At 44.3% G+C, this 11,508-nt stretch overlaps 1 protein-coding gene across 1 annotated transcript; it reads left to right on the forward strand.

Moving 5' to 3' along the window:
• Positions 1-265: 265 nt before the first annotated feature.
• Positions 266-8,230, forward strand: il22ra2 (interleukin 22 receptor, alpha 2). The gene is made up of 6 exons (XM_056292353.1): positions 266-386; positions 671-791; positions 1,255-1,439; positions 3,021-3,160; positions 3,733-3,884; positions 7,932-8,230. The coding sequence occupies exons 1-5, from the start codon at positions 323-325 to the stop codon at positions 3,874-3,876; spliced, it is 654 nt and encodes a 217-aa protein (XP_056148328.1). The 5' UTR covers positions 266-322; the 3' UTR covers positions 3,877-3,884; positions 7,932-8,230.
• Positions 8,231-11,508: the final 3,278 nt, after the last annotated feature.

Genomic DNA, 11,508 nt, shown 5'->3' on the forward strand with positions numbered 1-11,508 from the left:
GAGACATTTTCTAGCTTGCTCTTTAACTCGTACTTGCAACATCACAACCATTAATAAATGAAAGCCCCTGTATTGTGGTAACAAGAAAACCTCACTGTGACTATGCAAAATCTATTATTGTCAACGTAAAGTTACTGTTTCAGGGATATTACCAGGGCCTCTTCAAATAGTTACCATAAAAGGTATATGCATCATGGAATAAAGAAGAGGAACTTTGACCTGGTTATAAAAGGGGGTAGTTTACCGTCGTCAGTCCAGTGTGGCACTCTGGACTGTGGTCTGACTGTCTCTCTATCAAGGTCTTATCAACCGCATTAATACCATGACCTCTCAGCTGCTTGGGGCCACACTGCTGGGGAATCTCTTGGTTTGTTTTGCAGCACAAGGTGAAATTTTGTGTATTTACATTGCGGGATTTTGCTGTGGTGTGTTCGTGTCTGACATGTTGGTGTTAAGGTGTCTGATGCTACACAATGACATGTTTACGTTAAAGAATAGAATAGAAAAGATGAACCGAAAAGCCACCAAATGGAGATTTGACAGATTTAATTCTCGAATGAAATAAAGGGCACAAACACCATTAAACAATCATCCCTCGGTTACAGTTTGGATGTTAAGCTGATGCTCTTATCTATGAATCTACCGACCAACTACTAGTCAAATTTGTCAGTTTCAGCATTCCTTGTTCCTCCTGCCATGGTGAAGTTTGACTCTGTGGACTACAAAAACGTTTTGCGCTGGACTCCATCATCCAACGACACCTCCCTGCAGTACTACGTGCAGTGGAAAATGTGAGTATACACAGATGCACACACAAAGCCCTCTGTCGCTTAACAGTCAACAACTTAAGCGCTGGAACAGAGATGAAGTCCGGCCTTTTCTGCTGCCTTATCCCAAGTATTTTACATATGGATGTTGTATGAGACAAAGATTACTGGCAGCTTTAGATAATAACCTCTATGATGATGACAATAGTAGCTACGTTGAAGCAGTAGCACCACTGGATAGATTAAGTACCATCAAATGTAGTTGTACAAATACTGCAGCACAGATATCAGTCACCAAAGATGAGGTCTTCATTACCCATTATAACAGCCTTAGTAACATCACATGCTCCTGTATGTGTGTGTGTGTGTGTGTGTGTGTGTGTGTGTGTGTGAGAGAGAGAGAGAGAGAGAGAGAGAGAGAGAGAGAGAGAGAGAGAGAGAGAATGCACACACATATCTGCATTCCTATTTGTGCATGTTTTTTCAGTTATGGCGAGGCGCAGTGGCAGGATGTGGAGGGCTGTCAGGGGATTGGGACTACCTACTGTGACCTTAGTGTTGAGACCTCTGATGCCAGAGAATGGTACTATTCCAGGGTCCATGCCTCTTCCTTACTTGCTGCTAGCAAATCAGCCTGGGCCATGTCCCGCAGATTCAGTCCACGCTCAGAAAGTGAGTTTTCAACTTTTTTGTTTTGTTTTGAATAATCTCTTTGGCATTTTTAGCCTTTACTCAAGAAAGGAAGGGGAAATGTGGGGTAAAGGAAGAAGGGGTGATAATACAGCAGCACTGGTCCTGTGCTGTATTGAAACCCGGCTGGTACACTGCAATTAGGCCCGAGTCCGTGCGCCACACACAAATACTGTGTCTGGTTGAGCCACCAAGACTTGTGTTTTCAGCTTTCAATCACATTACAACTGTGTCCCCTCCTTCCTCCTCTCCTTTTCCATCTGTATGCTGTCCTTACTCACTACCCCAAATTGGTGCAGCAGGACACATAGGACGACAGGTTTCTACACTAAGAAAAGCACTGACCATCCTGGTAGATTATTCAAAACTGCAGTCGGTGTGAAATTCATGTTTCGTGATCTGATAAATGACAGATCACCCGGCAGAGATATGGTGGAATTGATGGACAACATCTCAGTAGCGGTCACCTGAAAACTCATGGAGCACCTTTACCAGCTGATTCACTCGACCTTAACTCATGCTCGGATGAGCAGAGCCCTTTGCTGTATTATTTGAATATCAGTGTCATGGCCACCCTCAATGGCCCTCAAGCGGCCATTGAGGGTGGCACGGTGGCATAGTGGTTAGCGCGGTCGCCTCACAACAAGAAGGTCCTGGGTTCGAGCCCCGGGGCAGTCCAACCTTGAGGGTCGTCCTCTGTGTGGAGTTTGCATGTTCTCCCCGTGTCTGTGTGGGTTTCCTCCGGGGGCTCCGGTTTCCTCCCGCAGTCCGAAGATATGTAGGTCAGGTGAATCGGCCATACTAAATTGTCCCTAGGTGTGTATGTGTGTGTGTTTGGGCCCTGTGATGGCCTGTCCAGGGTGTCGCCGTGCCTGCCTCCCAATGACTGCTGGGATAGGCTCCAGCATCCCTGTGACCCTGAGAGCAGGATAAGCAGTTTGGATAATGGGCAGACGGACGGATGCCATGGCCGCTCCGGGTTCCAGCCACTCCAGCCCTGAGTCTTGTCCAGTTTTGTTTTCCTTGGTACCCCATTTGCCCCAAAGCTGTTGTTGATTTTTCAGTTATGTTTCTGTGTATTTAAGTTCGGCTGTCTAGTTTGTTGGCTGTCAGGGCGTACCGCCATGTGTCCTTGCATGATCTTGACACCCTCGTGTCTCCTACCATTAGACCTTTTGTTGCAACTGTTACCGCATCTGCATTTGGGTCTTCAATACCTGCACCCCCCCCCCATGACAATTACAATCTGTCCCCTGATAATCTCCAGTAAGATCAACAACAACCATCACTGTGCACACAGCAAGTAGCGTTTGATGATTAACAATCGACAATTTGTGCTCATGTTAGTTGTCCGCATGCACCTTCCTAGCTTGTGGTTTTGTTGTCATTCGTTTCTTACTTCTGGTGTTTGTTTTGAGCCGAGGTGCCTTGCCATTTTCGTAAAAGAAAATCTCACTTGCACAAACTGGTAAAAAAAACAAACCCGCCTCTTTATCTGCTCATCATTGTGTTATCAGCCTTTTGTGAAATTGCTTTTGTCTTACAACATATATTGTTCTGTAGCCAAAATCAGCCCGCCTCGATTGAGGCCACATGTTGTGGAGAAAGGGATTGTTGTGGATGTGAAGCCTCCCCACTCGCTCAAGAAGATGCAGAAAAAGCTCTGGTACAAGATCTACCTTATCCATGCCACGGGAGAGGAGGTACTGACTCACTTTTTGTGCTTAACACATGACGGTATCTGCACACACACACACACGCATACACACGCATACACACGCATACACACACACACACACACACACACACACACACACACACACACACACACACTGTATTGTAAACCAACCTCCAGTCTTGTCTATAAACACGTCACCCATATCACACCTCACAAATATATAAGGTACAGATGTGTTTAACTGTCAAATGTAATTTGTTAGACAAAATCGATAATCATAATAATCGTCATAAAGGAAAAAGAAGGGGGAATAAAGTGAGACAACAACACAACTAACGAACTAACACAAGTCTCTTGTGTCAAATGTAATCGTTTGCTCCAAACTTGTCATTTGAGGCCAAACTCTCCATCACACACCGCCACATACAGTTGTACACACAGCACTTTGCTTTGCAGTTCTGCACAACCCTGCTGATGTGGGGAAATAACACGGCAAAATACCGCCGACAGTAAAACCATGAGGTCACGCCCGGCTTCCTATCCTTCCTTCCTCTCTTATCGGGTCCCTCCCGTTTCTCTGGATCTCTTCCTCTGCAGGACCTGTTTGAGATTTGTTCCCAGCAGCTGGTTATAAATAAGCTGAGCTCAGGGACCGAGTACTGCCTGCAGGTCCAGACTCTGATCCCTCTCCAGGGCAAGACCAGTGTTCGCAGCTCCCTGAGATGTGCCACACCGCTCTGAGCCCACAGGTGGAAATACACAGCAAGCACACATACGGACCTACACACACACAGACACACAGACACGCATGTGTTCATACACACGTAGGTTCGTTTTGGCTACGGTATGCTAGCTAGCTAATGTGTAACTGCAGTAATTTCACAAGCCAGCAATACAACAATATACACGTTCACACCTGGGCTGCACAGCGCAACTACTATGTTGTTGCAATTTGTGAGTTTTAAGTAAAATAGAGGCCTACTATGCAAAAATGACAGGATTATCTTGGCTCGTTCGTTTCGTTTCGGTCTTTCATTGTTGTTAAATCCGCAGGAGTTAAAGTTCAGCACTCTTCTCTTGAGCTATTGTCAATATATTATGGAAGCTGTATTTTAAGTTGTTGTTCACATTTCGTCACGTGCCCACACAACAATACTGAAAGACCACACGAAATGAAGTGAGTTTTTATATCCAAATCTGATCGCCTCAACTTCTAAAAAAACCCAAGTGTTTGTGATTGCGTCACTGAGTCAGGGCAGGTGGGCGGGTGAGTTTCATTCCAACTAATCTCATCGTAAAATGTTTTGCACGATCCAATCAAATCCTGAACGATCAAATCACATCCCTTACATCATTTGTAAACCCGTCCATTATCCAAACCGCTTATCCTGCTCTCGGGGTCGCGGGAGCCTATCCCGGCAGTCGCCGGGCGACATGAGGTGGTGCCTCTCACTGAAATTAAATAGCCCGGGTGCGTAAGAAGGCGTCGTTGGACTTCTGACGTGCAAGTACTTGCACAAGAACTTCCGGTCTGGTTTGTTGAAAGAAGAGATTTATTTGTTTTGAGAGTGTGAGTACGTGAGTGAGTCTATGATAGTGTGCGTGTGAGAGAGGGAGAGAGAGTGTGTGAGTATGTGTGAGTGTGTACGTGTGTGTGTGAGAGAGAGAGTGTGCGTATGTGTGTGCGTGTGTGAGAGAGAGAGAGTGTGTGTAGGTGTGTGTGCATGTGTGATAGAGTGCATGATAGTGCATGTGTGTGTGTGTGTGCATATGTGACAGAGTGCATGATAGTGCGTCTGTGTGTGTGTGAGAGAGAGTGTGTGTATGTGTGTATATGTGTGAGTGTGTACGTGTGTGAGAGAGTGCATGATAGTGTGTGTGTGTGTGTGTGTGTGTGTGTGTGTGTGTGTGTGTGTGTGTGTGTGTGTGTAAGTGAGTGAGTGAGAGAAAGAGTGTGTCGGTGAGCGTGTATGTATGTGTGTGAGTGTGTGAGTCTGATAGTGCGAGTGTGTGTGTGTGTGTGAGAGTGAGTGTGTGTGTGTCTGTGAGAGAGAGTGTGTGTAGGTGTGTGTACATGTGTGACAGAGTGCATGATAGTGCATGTGTGTGTGTGTGTGTGTGTGTGTGTGAGAGTGAGTGTGTGTGCATATGTGACAGAGTGCATGATAGTGCATCTGTGTGTGTGTGACAGAGAGAGAGAGTGTGTGTGTATGTGTGTATATGTGTGAGTGTGTACATGTGTGAGAGAGTGCATGATAGTGCGTGTGTGTGTGTGTGTGACAGAGAGAGAGTGTGTGTGTATGTGTGTATATGTGTGAGTGTGTACATGTGTGAGAGAGTGCATGATAGTGTGTGTGTGTGTGTGTGTGTGTGTAAGTGAGTAAGTGGAGAGAAAGAGAGTGTGTCGGTGAGCGTGTATGTATGTGTGTGAGTGTGTGCGCGCACACACCCAAAGTTACTGACGAATATTTACTTAAAGGATTGAATTTGTGAAACAGGTGTAAGTCTGCACTTGACAGCCAAGAAGTGAAGTCGGCCCTCTGCCCCATAAACACAAACACTCCCTGTTTAAACTGCTGTCTGTCCGTCAACCTGCTGAGTGGAGGTGCGGGTGTATTTGGATTAGACATTAGACACTTTATTTGGGCACGCATGTATGGAGACTTTAGGAAGAGTTTGGAAAGTACTCGTGCATTGGACATGGTTACCAAATCAAAGTCGCTTTAACTGGCCGCACCTTCTTGTTCAGATAATGGATGATGAACGTGATGAAGATCACATGAGCCGTCAGACTCGTCCTGCATCAGTGTTAAACGTTCAAAACGAGCACACACACACACACACACACACACACACACACACACACACACACACACACACACATGGATGAAATTCAGATTTCGTGAGGATAAGTAAGCAGCCAACTAATGATTCAGTAGGGTGTGAGCAGCCGGTTGTACTGGGCGTTCCGCAGCCCGACAAGAATAAACCGAGCCTATTCCTAAGGCATGTCAATTGTTCCCAGTCTAAAAAGACCATTATAGTGTGAAACAATAAGAACTGATATTTCATTTCGTTTACCTTTATTTAACCAGGTTAGTGCCATTGAGATTCAAATCTCTTTTACAAGAGAGACGTGGCCAAGAATGGCAGCAGGACACCAGTTCCAGCGCACACTCACATGAAGACCACAGAATAGCTCAAAGGGAAACAGCTTAAAAATGAAGGGAAAAGATACAAATGAGAACATTCACAGACATATATATGATATAGCCCTTTCTTGTTTGCAACGGTGATGGGCAGGTTGACGGACGAGATCAGGCAGGAGCCTCCGTGGACTATGATGTTTGTGGATGACATTGTGATCTGTAGCGAGTGTAGGGTGCAGGTTGAGGAGAGCCTGGAGAGGTGGAGGTATGCACTGGAGAGAAGAGGAATGAAAGTCAGTAGGAGCAAGATGGAATACACATTTGTGAATGAGAGGGAGGACAGTGGAATGGTGAGGATGCAAGGAGTAGAGGTGACGAAGGTGTATGAGTTTAAATAATTGGGGTCACCTGTCCAAAGTAACAGGGAGTGTGGAAGAGAGGTGAAGAAGAGAGTGGCCAAAGAGGAGGTTTATGGATGTGGTGAGGGAGGACATGCAGGTGGCTGGTGTGACAGAGGAAGAGGCAGAGGACAGGAAGAGATGGAAACGGATGATCCGCTGTGGCGACCCCGAATGGGAGCAGCCGAAAGTAGTAGTAGTAGTAGTAGTAGTAGTAGTAGTAGTAGTAGTAGTAGTAGTAGTAGTAGTATATTCCGGTTTCGATAGGAAGCCTCAGGTTTATTTGGAACAGATTCTTCACACCCAAGACAAATTTGACACCCGGTGTCAATGTTGTTCCCCGGGTATCCACTGATGCAGATGTTATAATCGGGATTTGACTCATAACTTCATTGTCAATAATTTTGTATTTTTATTGATTCATAGTTTCGTGCATCTCTTAGCACCTCTCAATGTGGTTTGGGTGATTGGATTCTCAATCCCTCTTGGATAACGTTCACACTCATATTTGTACCCATCCCACTATGACCACCTGAGAAACATGTCAATGCTGGGTATGAACAGGGTCAAAGATGGTTATTTTGAGATAATAGAAAAAATGATGTGTTATTCTCAAGAAAATGAGGCTGAACATTGTGAAACCACAGCCTTTCTCGTTTTGAGTCATCATTAGTTTATGCGGCAACATTTCTCTCACGTGACATTTGCCACCCGGCAAAAACAAAAGTTGACATACAGCCTTGCATATGCACAGAAGCTTATTGATACAGACGGACACTCTTTAACAGCGTGCAAATGAACGGACACACAGGCTTCAATGTCCCCCTCATGTAAAATTTTACTCAGTTCAAGATTTTACGCCCGACAGGTGATACATGACACCTGATTGCTGGCAAATGTGTTTGCGTGGTATCACTTTGGAGGGAGGGAGAATTACAGTATGGGAAGTCAAGTATCACCTGTCACACAACAATGTGAGCGAGTAACAAAAATAGAGTGAGAAAGTCAAGCGAAAGAGGGGAGAAACAATAGAAAAGGGAAAGATGAAGAGTATGAATCTCCCAGTGGAGTAGTTCCTCCCCAAGAGCTAAAATTATCTTTCCCCCACCCCCCCATTTTACTGTATTTAGATCAGTAGCCGACATGTGAAACCATTTCTGAATGACACTCACTTTTGGTGATGTATTTCCTCTTTCTTCCCACTCCACCCACTTTTTCCTTTCTCTCCCCTTCTTTTGTCCTGCAACAGATGAACTGGAGCTTCGGGTCTTAAAGGAATCCTGACATGATATGACATGAGAAGGAAATACTGTGACACACAGAAAGGGGAGATTTGCACTCATTGATTTGTCCTTCAATCTTCAGTGCTACTGTAATTATCGGATGCTACCTCAAAAGGATACGTCAGACATTGACACCAACACAAGTCATGCACTTCAGGATTCTGGGTACTGGAGAGCTTGTACACATCTTTGCAATATTCAGCTTAGAGACCTGCCATTGACTTGACTGGAAGCCTGATGCTGCAATTTAACCAATAAAACATGACATTACACCAGTGGCAGACCCAATTTTTTTTTGTGGTTGTGTGTGTGTGTGTGAGAGTTCATTGTGGTGCAGAAGTTCATAAATGGCCAATGAGCAATATTTACACCTCCAATCTGCAAGTGCAGCAAAGGAGGGCGGTTAATATTGATTTTTGTGTCTTTAAATGGATAATTATGCTTCTGTAAAAATTTGGATATTGCACTGGGCAATGAGGCGTGAATAGCGGCGGCGACAGCAGATCCTTGGGGTTTATTAAGTTGTAGTATTCAGAAGGCAGGGAGTCCTACCGCCTAGTGCTCTTGGAGCTGTTTGTTGTTACTGATTTCGGCTTGGTAGCTGTGACTAGGATTCCTTGAGTTGGCTCTCAGGCATCTTTACTTGGAATTTAGTCTGCTGGTAGGATCACTGGCTTCCCTCAGGCAGTCCTGGGTACTGACAGAGGGTGCGACGAGGGTGCGAACAGTGATCCATTGCCTCCAATGGGTGCTTGTGGAGAGGAACAAACGATGGAACGCATCACTGAAGAGTGCCCTGGCCAAAGACTAAAAGGAGGATTAGTCACCCTCCATACAGCAGATCAGGAGGCAACTGCTTGGCTTGAGGACTTTGCATTCGCTAAATAAGGAAGTTGTAAGCTGAAACTTCTACAGAAGCATAAAATTCAAAATGTAAATGTCATACAAAGTGAAACACCACTTTAATACCTAACTAGCTGTAAAAAAAAAAATTAAATGTGTAAAGTGCACTTCTAACCATTGCATCTAAACCCTCCACTCCATGTCTGTGATAGTGTGCCAGAAAAAAAAACAAGTGAAATTCACAAACTGTCCCGAACCTGTTGTAGTTTGTAGTTTATGCCATTTGATTTATTGAGCATTTACAATTTGACAGAGAAATATTCTCCTCTAAAAATTGAAACGGCAGGTATTCATGTGACTTTATACCTCTGAAGACATTTAAACATGGCAATGTCAGTCCTGATTAAGACTTTATTCAAAAATGCTGAGGAACTTTGATACTCTCTTGATCAATCTGGCGTAAAAATAACCAATACTGTAGTGATAACAATCATTTACTGAAACAAATTTACACAGAACTAAATCTGACACGACCATCTCCCCTCTTTGTTCATCAGTGTAGTTTCACAGAGCATCTTAAAGTTTTGCATCTAACAGGCAGTCGAACAGGAAATCCCCATGTTTAATCGTGACATTGAGCTCGACTGGCTGTCTGAGGTGGTTGCTTCAGTAATCATACGCAGCAGTTTTATTTACCAGCATACTCTGCTATGAAGCTGGCCATACACAGTTGTTTTGGTCCCATATATAGAGGCCTTGTTTAACAGTGGAGAAATTGGTCCCTTAGCTTAGCTGCAGGTCAAGATGCACTTAAAGGTTTTGGAACTGATTCCTACAAGTGTAAGGCCTTCCTGGGCAGTTTTGGATTTGGTCCCATAGCTAGCAGCCAGCATGTAGCGCATAAGACTTAGTATCATGACGATTAAAACCACAGTTTGTTGTCGGGTGGGTTTCTTTTGGACATGTAATCCCACATACTGATTGTAGCTACCCTCTTGTCATCATCCTGGCAAAATACTTAAGTATTTTAAGAATGTAATTAAGTATGTTTCTCTGAGAGCCAAACTGACAAGCTTCAAGCCGCAGTCTTTGGTTTCTAACAAACAACAGAGTTTGAAATTGTAGCTAAATGATGCATCATGATGGCCTTTATGAGAAAGACCTGCTTTTACTGACCGTACTTGATTTATACTAACAGTATTTCACCAGTTAAAATTCACTAATTAAAAGGTTTGGCTGAAGAGTGGTGAAATTTGTCTTAAGACTAGATAGACCTATAGGTTGTTTTAAAATTTTGGAACAAGTTCCACAGTGGTCAGAAAATGCAGGACAAGTAAAGAAATGAATTACAAAATACATTTGTAATTTGTCTTCTGACAATTCATACCATTTGATAGGCTCCCTAACCTAATGTTTTGAAATTTAAGCAACAAAAGTTTTCATTAGCAGTTGACAACTAAAAATGTATATAATTGACTTTAAGTTTCATACTTGTCGCATTTGTAGTATTTTGATCAAAATATGTGTACCACCATCTCAGGTGGCACAGCAGAGCCCTTCATGTCATTAATTTAACATCCATGCTGTGAAATACCCTTGAGTGTCTTGATGCATGCTCAATAATCCAGGTAAGAAAATCAAAGAAAGTTGAATTAATTCATCCGGACACAGTGTTGAGAGAAACGTTTCATCACTCATCTAAGTGACCTCTTCAGTCTCAACTGACTGCAGGTATCTCCACCCTTATAAACAACTGAGGGCTCTGACGTCTTATCCAGGGAGACCACCTAGCCATTGGTTCAGATTTGTGGACAATACCAGGGTTAATATTAAATCTCAGGACGTACCACATTTCACTGACCTCGTTAACTCTGTGGACAACCACATCAAGTTCACCAGGGAGGATGTGAAAAATGACAGGTTAGCCTTCTTAGACTGTGAAATTGCAATTAGTGATGGGGGACATTCGATTTTTGTTTACCGTAAACAAACACATACTGATCAGTACTTAAGGTTTGACTCTCATCATCCACTTGAGCACAAACTAGGAGTCATCTGGATGCTGTACCACTGAGCTGACAACGTCCCCACCGGCACAGCAGCTGGGGAAGGGGAGAAATCCTATATTAAACAGACCCTGATTAAATGTGGCTATCCTAACTGGGCATTTGTCAAAGCCAGGAAGACGCCCAAACAGTGCACCAGCCGATCGAAGAGAGGAGGACAACAGCTGCCTAAGCATAAACCAGTGGTGATGCCTTATGTGGCAGGAGTGTCGGAACAGTTGAGACACATTTCCCAAACACCATGCCTCAGTTGCTTTCAAACCCCAAAACACGCTGCGCCTGAAATTGGTCGACCCTAAGGATCGGGTCCCCCGGCACAAACAGAGAAATATAGTGTACGTCGTTAAGTGCCAGATAGATTGCCATGACCTGTACATCGGGGAAACCAAACAGATGCTGGCCAAGAGGACGGCACAACACAGAAGGGCTAACACGTCAGGCCAGGACTCCACAGCCTACACCCATCTACAGGCCAGTGGCCACTCTTTCAAGGATGAGGATGTGCACATCCTAGATAGAAATGCTGGTTTGAATGGGAAGTTAAAGAGGCCATCTGTGTGAAGAGGGAACGACCATCCCTTAAACGGGGGGGGGGGGGGGGGGGCTAAGAGTACACCTGTCACCTTGAGTAGCA

The sequence above is a fragment of the Lampris incognitus genome, chromosome 13, assembly GCF_029633865.1.
Source record: "Lampris incognitus isolate fLamInc1 chromosome 13, fLamInc1.hap2, whole genome shotgun sequence".
Taxonomy (NCBI): Eukaryota; Metazoa; Chordata; class Actinopteri; order Lampriformes; family Lampridae; genus Lampris; species Lampris incognitus.

Excerpts from the sequence above, each read along its gene's own strand:
- il22ra2 (XM_056292353.1), top strand. The coding sequence starts at position 323 with ATGACCTCTCAGCTGCTTGGGGCCACACTGCTGGGGAATCTCTTGGTT. Across the intron at positions 387-670 it reads GGTTTGTTTTGCAGCACAAG|TTTCAGCATTCCTTGTTCCT; the intron begins GTGAAATTTTGT and ends CAAATTTGTCAG. Across the intron at positions 792-1,254 it reads TACTACGTGCAGTGGAAAAT|TTATGGCGAGGCGCAGTGGC; the intron begins GTGAGTATACAC and ends ATGTTTTTTCAG.